Genomic DNA, 12,074 nt, shown 5'->3' with positions numbered 1-12,074 from the left:
TACTACAGTTATAACTGTGAGTTCTAGCTATTTATACACAAAAAATACCACCTATCAGGACTATTTTTCCAATTTTACCACTAATAACAAGACAACTGAACATGGAAAGGCCAAGTATTGCAGCAACACTTATGCAATAGTAATGAGAGGTGGCAATAGTGCACAAAACTTTGTTTTCTCAAGATCTTCTATCCAGCTCTGTATGATGCAAGCTATGTACTCTGCTGGGCCACTCAACCAAAAAAACCCAGAAGCTGCTGATAACTCCCAGCTGACAGAAAGCTGCAGATAGCAGCACAAGCAGACAAGTTTTGCTTGTTTATTTACTTTTAGAATATAGACTTCTTTCACTGATTGATCACAAGAGCAGAATCACATCAGTATTCCTACTGCCTTCCTGTCTGTTTGACAGTAATTTCTAATGTCACTCTTCAGGTTGTCGTCTGTTAAATAAACCTTCTGCTAATAGTCACAGCCACAAACCAAGAGCTGTACAAAGAGGGTATCTTGAAGAGGGGTACAAAAGTCATATAAAATCTAAAAAATACAAACAAGCTATCAGAGATTCCTACTCAGCTGAAAGTCAATGCTCTCACAATGCACACATGATTTTAAAAAGGAAATAAAAACAACTCAATCTTGCAGCTACACAGACCTGACATTAATGCTAAACTAGTTAATTGAGGAGCAAAAGCACCTCTTGACATTCTAACTGTTTTCTAGCTAGCAATTTCTTATGATTTATGCAGTGTAGGTTTACCTGAAATAGACTACAACAAGAAACCGCAATCAAAGTAATTACAGAAGTATGAATTTGCCTCTCCCATCCAAGTTTAGAGGCAAGAGCTTACACATTTTTTTCCAGGAAGCAGTGAATCCTTAAACCATTCTCACATGAATCAGCCCATAAAAACAGTGCTGTCTTTGGTTCATTACATTGATCAATATTTATCCTCTAGCTCTGTGGAAGGCATAAGAAGGCCACAATCATGACAGTCCTTCCAACTCTACCAGTGGTCTAAAACAAGAGTAATCCTGCAGAATAACATATCCTGAGACAGTTATTTAAAACCTGCCTTCAGAGGAGGGAGACACAACACTCAGTGACACATCAACTTCCAAAGGAAAAAAATGGAAGTTGCTTCTCTACCAATGTGAGGTTTCTCAGGAGTGCTCTGCTTTTCAGTGGGTCCAAAGAAGCTCTCCAGAGAGAAATGTGCTTGTGTGGGCACTCTGGAGGTCATGGTGCCCCCCTTGCACCTCTATGATGACACAAACTTTCCCCACTGTAAATCATCAGTACTGGAGTTGAACCTTTTGTCTGCTGGGAAGCTGAAACAAAGTCTTCTGCTTGAAGCTAGATAATATGAGATGTAGACATACAACATAATACTACATCTCACTCAAAACTCGTGTATTTGTTAAATTAGACCATAAAGAATTTTCCTTGTACGTTTTCTGGTATCATTAAGAATCTCGCTCTAAAATGCATTATTCTTTGCAGGACAATTATTTGCAAACAGACTCAGAAAAAAAATAATTTCACTGGCTCTTAATCCCAGGTAACCTTTCCTGTCAAAGGACTAACTGTGGAGTAATATCCAGTGAGTGTAACAAGCAGGTGAAGTAAGAAGGACAGGCTACACACCAAAGTTCATTCCTTCCCTCCCAAGTTACTTCTGTAGCATGGTCAAGACAGTCAAGAGGAACAGATGCAAATTCAGTCTTGAGAGAGGCTGTGAAGCCAAATCTTGCTGCACTATTTGGAGGCATATACTGAACCCACACTGTGCCAAATGAGGGAATCAAAACATTTATAACTTTACCCATACATTCTCTAAACCTAAACATAATTATCTAGAGACTTACTAATGATAAAATATATAGAATTAATGTATATTTGCATAACATTGAAAATAAACTAATAAGTTTCTTCTACTGAATTTGAAAAACTTTAAACCAATCAAAAATAACAACTATTGTTCAGAGGTACTCACATCTTGTATAATTTCCTTTCTTCCCTCCCCCTGGACCTCAATTTTTTTTCATTGAAACAGTGTATTTTATCTTCCCTTCCTGAGAATTCTCTCCAATATTTTTTTCTTTTGTTTGTGTTTTTTTCCCCATCAGCTCTTTTTCAACTTTAGCACTGCTTAGGTCATGAGGAGCCATCAAACTCTTTAATTTTTAAGGCATCTCACAGAATTCTCCAGCTTTCCTTAAGTTCAGCAGCTAACGAAGCCATGCCTGGTGGGCTATGAATGCTGTGCACCTGTTGATATCTACAGCACCATCTTGATATCTACACATGCATTGTGAACTGAGATTTAGGAAGTTTATGCCTAGAGAAAATATTAACTGCATACTGACTGTAAAGAATAAAATTTGGTTTAGTTTAGTTGATGCTCTTTGCTGTGTCAACATATTTAACTTACAGGACACTTTTCCCCGACCACTACTTTCAGTGAATATTAGGTACCACACACTTTTTAAAACAAAGAGATTTCATGGAGCCTGTCCCCTTATTTCACCTTCAGCAAATCATAGTTAATAGGTCTGATTTTAACAAAGCATGAAATTACACCTCAGCACAGCAAATTAACAAGCAACAACAGGGACAGCTGTTGTATTTCTTGTTGTTATCATTTCAGATATATCTATTTATATTCCTCAGTATACCCCTTATTAAAAAAATCTACATAATAAGTAATGGAGCAAAACACGAAAGACCTTTGCAATAATTCTATTCTCCTTGCTCTGCAATTTAGGTTGTACACTCTTATGATCACACAGAAGCTTACAGTATGCAGAAATGCTACAATTAAAACTTGTATTTCCCTGAATATAGTAACAGAAGCTGACATGAAAACATATGCCTGGTAACACCTGATATTAAATTTCAAATCTAAGTTCAGTTCAGAAAGACAAGAGGCAGGCATGGGGAGAGTAGGGAAGATTCACTCCCTGGTGATCAGTGAAACCTTAATTAGAGCTGTGCATGACACTCCTTGAAAATTAATGTGATCTGAGGGTATTGGAATTTTCTACAGCAAAAAAGTCTGTGTTAGTGTTCACCAGCTTCCATAGATAGTATTTCAATTCTTACTACTGATTTTGGTAGTGTGTTTTGGGGTTTTTTTCAGTCTTTGCTTTTGATGCACTTTCACTGGACTCTCACCAGGATCTCCAAATAATTGGCCCAACCCTGTAGCTGTGAATCAAGAGAAGGTATTCAAATTCTTTTTTTTTTTTCTGGAAGGCATGAGAAGAATAGGTGAAAAGGCTAAGTTCTCAAGGATCCAGAAGGGGAATTACTCAAAGAAAATGAGGAACACTCATTGCTGTGCATCAACAAACATGCCTTTCCTAAATGGGAATAATTTATTGTGCAAACAGAACATTTCTACTCTTAAACTTCTGCCAAGGTGAATGGCTATTATATTAGCCATATTAGCCACTTCTGGTTCATATTTACAACATCTGGTTCTTCTATAAACATATAACAGTAGACTTTGTGCTACTCCTCATTTTACACAGAACATATTATGATGGGCATAATTTTGATCTTTTATAAGCACAGGACTGAAATATTATTTTGATAGTGATGGGCAGAACATAAAACAATCCAATTGCATGGGGGGAAGGTAGAAAAAGATTCTTATTTTCTTACTTGTGGCCTTTGAGTACTTAAAGGGAGCATATAAAAGAGAGGGAGAGTAACTTTTTACGGAAGTGGGAAGAGTTTTAAACTCAGAGGGGAGATTTAAATTGGATTTTAGGAAGAATTTCTTTATTCAGAGCTAGGAAGGCACTGGAACAGGTTGCACAGAGAAGATGTGGGTGCCCCATCCCTGGAGTTGTTCAAGGCCAGGTTGGATGAGGCTCTGAGAAAGCTGATCCACTGGAAGCTGTCCCTGGCAGGGGAGCTGGAATGAGATGATCTTGATGGTCTCTTCCAACCCAAACTATTTTATGATGCTATGATTTGCTAGCCAGCTAATATTAATAGAAATAATGCATAGAAACTCCTTTTGCAAGAAAAATATAACAATTACAAAACTGATCATAATTAACTGCTGTCAGAATCTACAAATCTCAATGAGTTAAGTTGTTGCTTGTCTGTGTATCATGACAGCCAGTCTTACAATACTAATTAATTAATTCAGAAAACTGGCAGGTTCATTAAATGTATAACAGAAAAGCTTCTAATCAATATAAAAATTAGCAGTATGGAATTATTTCTAGCAAAAAGACCAATAAGTTAGAACTATGTAATGGATAAAAATGCTCAGTTTCTCTGTCTTGTAGCAACCTGTACTCATAAAATAATGATAATAACAAAACATCCTTTTCCTCCCAATGTTGTTTTTTTTCTGTTTACACCAATACAATGGTTGAGTATATGAATTACAAAATCAACTGCAGTGTACAGTAAGAAATATTATTCAATATTGCCAGCTCTTTAACTAGACTTCAGAATTGTCTATATACAGTAATAGACAATGTTTCAAATATTTTAGATCAAGAAAAACAATAATTTTTTTGCTATTTTGCCCTCAAATGCAGTCCCACTGTTAAAATCAGCATGTTTGCAGGATTCCAAACAATGCATTTGTTGTCTGGGAGGCTGTAAACGTACTTTATTGCTCAGTGTGCAATGTAACACTCAGCATTTGCATCCTGTCAGGGACTTTTCTCCATGTTCTCACCTATGATTTTTCCAAGTCACTTCCAAGTACTTTTGTCCCAACTGTTGTCTTATCTTCACTGAATATAAATATCTCTAATGGATACACACCCACCCACATGCATATATACACATGTGCACACAAATAAAATACTAGGATTTCTCAGGGACATATGAAGAAAATAACAAGGGCAATTAATTGAAAGAGAAGACAAAACTGAAATAAATTAGCCTATTCTATCTCAATCTTATCTCTAATCATTTGTGTTCTTTTAAGGCTACTGTTATGATATGGGAAATCCACCTGACTACCGCTAAGTAATTAAACCTCTCAAATAATACTGAAAATCTGACTAATTCAGTTATTAAGACAGCATTATCAGAGGAGCACTTTTTCTTCTCTCTTCCTTGACTAATTGTAAAAGTCTCCTTCAATTATCCTGAAATAGCCAATCTAGACTCTTTGACAAAACCTAAAGAAATGCTCCAGTGTTGGAGTAATTCTAATGCACTTAGGGTTAGGATAACACAGGACGATTGCTGAAGCTGCACCAGTGCTTTGTGAATATTTATATAATAAAAACATTCCATTTCTACTTCACAACTCAAAGTGCAGAATTAAGATTTTAATTTCTAACAGATTTGCTTGTATTGGTACTTACTTTATGGTTGCCTCAAGTTACATCAGAGTAGTAAAGAGACAAAGAAGCACATTTTGAAGAAAATCAAATAAATATCAGCAGGTTTTCTGAAGCTTCATAAGGTGCTTGAAATGTGGAGGGCTACTGTTTGCAAGTTTTTATTTGGTTGAAGATTTTACGCCAAACTAAATTACCTATGTTGCCCTTGGTACAGGCGTTGCTGCTACTTTAAAATAGAGTGTTAGATAATGAAAAAAATCTGAAATTATTACTTTTAAAGGATTAAACATCTACTATCAGTTTTGAAACATTTTTCAGTAGTGCTTTACCCCTTATAATTTTCAAGAACTTGCTATCTAGGTGATGTATAGTTCAACTATGATAATTACATACAAAAGGGAAAAAATTAACATATTGCTGAAATTGTAGCTTGCAAACTCCCAATCTCCTTCAGGCTATACTTTTTTGGCATATTTACATATTTTCAAATTATATCTTTTGACAGGGACTAAGAACTTCTGTATTCTGTTCTAATCTCTGACACCACCCACATCAATCTGCCAAAATCAAGCCTAATGGTTTTGGTTCCTTGTGTAAAATGGATCTTTTAATATTTTTCTTGCAATTTTGCTAAGAGAGCAAGTTCATATCTCCCAATTTAAGTATTTTGATGTAGACAATTAGACTCAGGATGAAAGCCACAGTTTAAATTCATAGGTGGAGTTTGTTGTGAGATATATACAAAATTAAATGAGTTCATTTTAGCTTGAAGAAAATTCTTTGCCACAAGTGACACAATTGTAAAGGGCACTATCATATAATTTAACAACTCTGAATCCCAAAGATGTCTCAGTCACAGCAGGCACCTGCACATGAAATCTCTGCAAAGAGCTTTTAGTGGTAGTTTCACACGCTCATACAAGTTTGAATAATTTTTACCCTTTACTTTTAAAATAATTTCTGAAAAACAAGTAATTGCAGTTCAGAATGCATCACAGTGGATGCAAAATCTGTAATGAAACAGCATGAAAATCTTGCTCGTTGGATTCTAAACCTTAACAGGTTTTATGGAAAATGTGAGATTTAGTTATTTACTTAGAGGAAAAAATGTTTGTTTGGGCTTTACTAAAATACAGAAAGTGAATAATAGCCCACGTTACCACATAATGCACTTGGAAAGGTTTTCTTCACAACTAAGCTGCAAGTCAAAATGCCAAAATAAAGTTGCCTTTTCCCACCACAGTATGTTTTAACTTTCAACAAGAGAAAATAGGAACTTACAGGTAAAGCGTTCTTTTAGAAAATTTCTGCTATGACAGAGTTTCACATGACCTTTCACATTACTTCCTGGGTTCATTTCCTAGAAGAAACAGAAACAAGACACACATGAAACCAGTTGCAATGTTAAAATAGTGTCTATTTCATTGCCTTAAAACAGGTTATGAAGCAAGGTTTGGGAAAATTTTGTAGGCTGGTGTCTTCCAAAAGGCATAACCTAAAGTAAAAATTCTGGACTTGAAAAGTAATCTTAAATAACTTTCATCAAATCCTGTACCAGATACTGATATCCATTAATCTTTCTGTAGACTTTCAGACTGATTTGAGAGTACTCCTTGACCTCCCTGAGCACAGGGAAACCACACACGATTAATCGCACTGGTACAAAAAGCCTTTGCATATCCAGCTAACCCATATGGCATTGGTAGGATAACATCCAAAAATAAACAAAGCTGCTTAATAAAACCGAAAAAAAGAAGCCAAAATGTGCGATTAGTTCTCCAGCAATGTTTTTATACGTATTTGTTCACAAAACAAAGAGTAAAATACATAAAACACTTAACTGAAATAGTTATCTCATAAGAATAGCAAATACAAGCTCTGTCCTGCAAGGGACTCGAGCCAGCAAAAGAAAGGAGATGCACAGGCACCTGTGGTGGGCATTTGCAGAGTGAAGCTCCCTGCTGGGGGCAGTGAGTCCCACAGCTGCTGCTTGGGGAGATTTGCAGCCTGCTGGACACTCAGGTCAGGACATTGCAAAAGGCTGCTGCAGACTACAACCCTGTGCTGCTCTTCCATACGAGCACCGGAGATGACACCTGAGGCAATGAAGAAAGCACTGAGCATTGATTATGCTGCTGGTTATGTGCGGGTAGGGGTCAAGTGCATGGAGACCCCAGGCAGTTTTCCCCTCAATCCTTCCAGAAAGGCAGAAGGGTAGAAAAGGAAGTAACAGATCCCATAAGAATTTGTTGCGCAGTTTGGGTGGGCTACGGGGCTTTAGATTTTAAACAATCACAGGATATTCTACAAGGACAGAGGATGGCTTAGCAGAGATGCTGTCCACATAAGTGGAGAAAAACATTTTGTCAACAGGCTGACCAACCCAGTAATGAGAATTCAAACTAGAAATAATAGGAGTAGGAGAGCATGACCAGCAATCAAGAGAAAAAGTAAAGGACCAGGCTTGGCAAGCAAAGTATGGAGTAATATCAACAGGAAGAAATTTGTAAGCAAAAAACCAGGGCTGTAGGGGTCCCACCCCAACTGTGTACATGTAGATAGGGAAATGCCTTCCAGGCAGAATTATGGTAAAGGTATTCTATCTTTTCTGGGGAAAAAAAGCATGATTTTGTGCCTCTTCAAATAGCCTGTTTGCTAATGCACACAGCAGAGCAAACAAGACAAATTAAGAGGTCTGCATGCAGTTAGAGAATTTCAACTTTACTGGGATCACAGACATGGGTAGATAGCTCATATGAACACAGAAAGTTTCTGCTGGTGCTGTGCAGCATAAGGGAGGCTATGGAAAATGGTCTCACTGTCACAAGATATGAATTAAATTATATGTCCTGATGGAGACCTGTCACAAAAAGATATGAAGAAGGCCAATACACTGAATGCCCTGTTCATCTCACTACTAAAACCATCCCTCAGCTATCTCAGGTCCCTGAAAACCATAGGAAAGCCTAGAGCAAGGCAGATTTCCTCTTAGTGGAGGAGAGACAGGTTAGGAACCATTTAAACCAACTGGACACACACAGATCCATGGGCCATAATGAGATGCACCACACATACTGAGGGTTGGCTGATGTCATTGTGAGAACATGCAATCACTGAAAGATCAAAAAGGATAACAGATCAAGGTGAGGGGAGAAAACCCTGAGGACTGAAAGAGAATAAATATCACCTCTACTTTCAAGAAATTCAGTCCCAGCCTCACCTTAACTCCTAGGAAAGGAATGGAGAAAATAAACCTGAAAGCTATTGCCAAACAGAGGAGGGACAAGAATGTATTTGGACATGGTAAGCATGAATACATGGAGGGGAAATTGTGCCCGACCAACCTGATAGCCTTTCACAATGAGCAGGCTGACCCAGTGGACAAGGACAGAACACTGAACATAGCTTATCTTGGCTTTAATAATGTTTCTGTCACAGCCTTGCATTGTCTTCCTCCTGAAAAACTGATGAAACACAAAATAGATGAATGGAGAGTAAGGCAAACAGAAAAGTGACTGAACTGCTGGCCAAAAAAGGTTGTGGATCAGCAGCACCAAGTTCACTAGAGGCTAGTCATCAAAGGCACACACCAAGTGTCAATACAAAAGCCAATACTGCTCAGCAACTCATCAATAACTCACAAGTTGAGACAGAATGCATGGATACTACAAAACTAAGAGTAGCTGATACATGCCAGGTTGTCCTGCCATACAGAAAAACCCTGACAGGCTGAGAAATGGGCCAACAGTGACCTCATGAAGCTCAATTCAGGGAAAAGGAGAAGTGCAGCACTTGGCAGGAATAACCCCATGCATGCTGGCAGAAAAGGACCCGAGGGACAACAAGCTGGCTGTGAGCCACCAGTGTGCTCTTGCAGCAAAGAAGCTCCACAGCAACCCTCGCAGCACGAGGAGAAGCATCACCAGTACACTGGGGGAGGACATCCCTCCTCCCTCCTCAGCTGCTGAGCCATCCTGAATGCTGCAGTGAGCTGCCCAGAACTGGGCCCAAGAGAGACGAAGAGTTACTGCAGCAAGGCCAGCTAAAGTTTATGGAGGTAAGTAAAGGATTGGAGCACTTTTTGTATGAGGAGAGGCTGTGAGAGGTGGGGGCCTTGAGAAGAGAAGACTCAATGGGATCTGTCCTATGCTTATAGACACCTATCAGTGGCAGAATAAGGAGGGCAGAACTTTTCTCAGTGGTATCAAGTAAAAGGACAAGAGGTAACAGGCACAAATTAAACACAAGATATCCAATTTAAACATAATGATTTTTTTTTCTATGGGGGTGGTCACCCAATGGCACAGGATGCCCAAGATGCAGCTCCATCCTTGCAGATGTTCAAAACCCCACTGGGCACAGTCCTGGGCAATGTGTACTAAGTGACCCCATGACCCTGCTCTGACCAAAGGACTAGCCAGTCTCCAGGTCTCTTCCAACCACAATAATTCTACGATTCTGGAAAGCAATTTATTTAACTGGACTCTGCTTAAAATAAATTGAAAAGAGGTTAAATTAATCACCCATGAAATCTCTTCTCCACAATGCATGGGGGAAAAAAAGCACAATCAGCTAGTGTAAATACACTAGCTGTACTACAATACTAGTACAATACAGCTAGTGTAAAAGGCTTTAAAAGGTTATAGCTGAAAACTAGAAATATACAGGAACCCTGATGTTAATGAATGTCAACATGTCTTTTGGACTCCTGGATATTGATGGCAAGATTTTAAAACCATAGATTAAAAGCAACAGGAGAAATTCAGATACTCTGATCCAATTAATTGTCTCTCTGTCTGCAGATATTCAAAGCCCAGCTGGATGTGTTCCTGTGTAACCTGCTCTAGCTGACTCTGCCTTGGCACAGGGGTTGGACCAGATAATCTCCAGAGGTTGCTTTCAACCCTAACATTCTGTGATTCTGTCATTGTGAAAGATAAAAATTTTCTCCAATAGTTCCTGCTGCTAACACTCCTAGTTTCCCATGAGAAAGCAGAACAAAAAGAAACATAGAACTTCAGGTAGGTATTCACATCTGATATTTAAAATTGATTAATAACAAATGCATCAAATGTATTTCCTTTCATAATGGAAAGATATACCGAAAAGCACACCAACTTTGCTCTGATCACTCAAAATAGTTGGCTAACATGGACTCTAAAAATGTGAATCACCTCCATGGTGTTCAGTGGAATAGAATTTCATGGCCTTTTATACTAAATACAAACACCAACACTTCTGTAAGCATTAATAGGTTTATGACAGCATTTCCCAAAGAATTGTTCCACTCATGTGGAGACATCAACCTGTGGAATAAGTTTTATAAGTCATGAAGAACAGAAGCACAATTCGACTGTAGAAAATCCGAAGAAATATTTTATAATCAACATATTACTTAGAGGGGAAAAAACCCTTTAGCAGTTGAAATCAAGGGATCAGATGAAGCTTTTATTTTTCCGTAAGATTTTTCTTTATGCAAGTTTGAATTTGAATTGTTGAAAAGATATGACTACAAATTATATTTTAAATTTTCAAATTACCTATTTCCTTAAATAAAAAGTAAACAGCACATGCCTATTTTGTATGTCGCCAGGCAAAACAAAGAATACAAGTTAAATAGAAATACAGTTTATTTCTGCAGACAGGTACTCATACAAAGGCACGCTATATGTAGACAGTCACATGGGCATCTTTTGTGTTCATGTTGCTATGGAAACAAACTTTTGTGTAATCAAACATGATTACAAAAACATTCTAGCTCTTAAACAGAGTATGAGCCTTATATTTTTTTATTTCTCAAATCAAGGATAAAAACTGGTTTATAAGGTTACAGAAGAGCTGCCAGTAGCCAAGACCATGTGAAGCTAACAAAATTATAACATCTTAAATACAAAGATTTTTCATTTCATAGTGTTTGTGTACTTAAATGTAACTTCGGAGACTAGCCTCAAACAGCAGTAGATTATGGCATACAGTAAGGACACCACAGATTTTGCATTATACAGAAGATGAGGCAGATAAACCCAGCATTTTCTTTGATTTCTTGGAAACAAAATTTATTGAAAACTTTCACTGAAGAACTACTCATATCAAACAGCATACCCATTAAAAAAGGGCAAATCAAAGAACTATGTTATATAGATTTAAGTTCCTGTTTTCCTATTTTTTCACAGAGCATTAAACAATCTCTATTCAATACCTGTATCTGTTTTATTTATCTTGGTCCATCTGCTCTGCAAATGTTCTTGCAAAGCAGTTTCCCATGGCAACACCAAATATCACACAGTCTCAGTCTTCTGTCAAAGCCCTTCTAACTGAGCCACTCCTGAATTTCAATCAGCATATTTTTCTGCAGTATTTAAGTAAACAATAAATGGAGTATTTCTTCAAGCAAAAAAAAAAAATCCACATGAATGAAATAAATACCCATGAATAAGCTCCTCACTTCAGGCATTTATTTTTTATTTTATTGTTTTAATAATTTCATTTTTCAAGAGCATGACATTTAAATCATCTAAGGCAAGGTGGGATATACAGGTTATTTAAAAACCCTGTCAATCTGATGGTAGTTTTTACTTGATTAAAATTTCAAAATCATTAGGTTGCACGTAGGAAAACAAATTGTGCAAAAGTTTTAAAGAATAAGGAAATAATATGTTGAAATGTAAGTTTTGGAATGAAAAGACCACAATGGCTGCTTACTGTGGGACAACTTCTGATAGACATAATCACCTAGAAAATATTAC

General features: G+C 37.4%; 1 protein-coding gene across 3 annotated transcripts in view; it reads right to left on the bottom strand.

Moving 5' to 3' along the window:
- MARCHF1 (membrane associated ring-CH-type finger 1) overlaps positions 1-12,074 on the bottom strand; it is a 221,702-nt gene that overhangs the window by 140,291 nt on the left and 69,337 nt on the right. The window contains exon 2 of one of the 3 annotated variants that reach the window (XM_030946793.1): positions 6,610-6,688. In XM_030946793.1, coding sequence (XP_030802653.1) covers positions 6,610-6,685 — 76 coding nt within the window. In that variant the 5' untranslated portion in view covers positions 6,686-6,688. Of the gene's footprint in view, positions 1-6,609; positions 6,690-12,074 lie in introns of those variants that run through there. The other 2 variants (XM_030946794.1, XM_030946796.1) reach the window with 2 other exon arrangements.

This window comes from Camarhynchus parvulus, chromosome 4 (assembly GCF_901933205.1).
Source record: "Camarhynchus parvulus chromosome 4, STF_HiC, whole genome shotgun sequence".
NCBI lineage: Eukaryota > Metazoa > Chordata > Aves > Passeriformes > Thraupidae > Camarhynchus > Camarhynchus parvulus.
The sequence above is the reverse complement of the archived record's forward strand: the minus strand, read 5'-3'. Positions and strand labels throughout refer to the sequence as shown.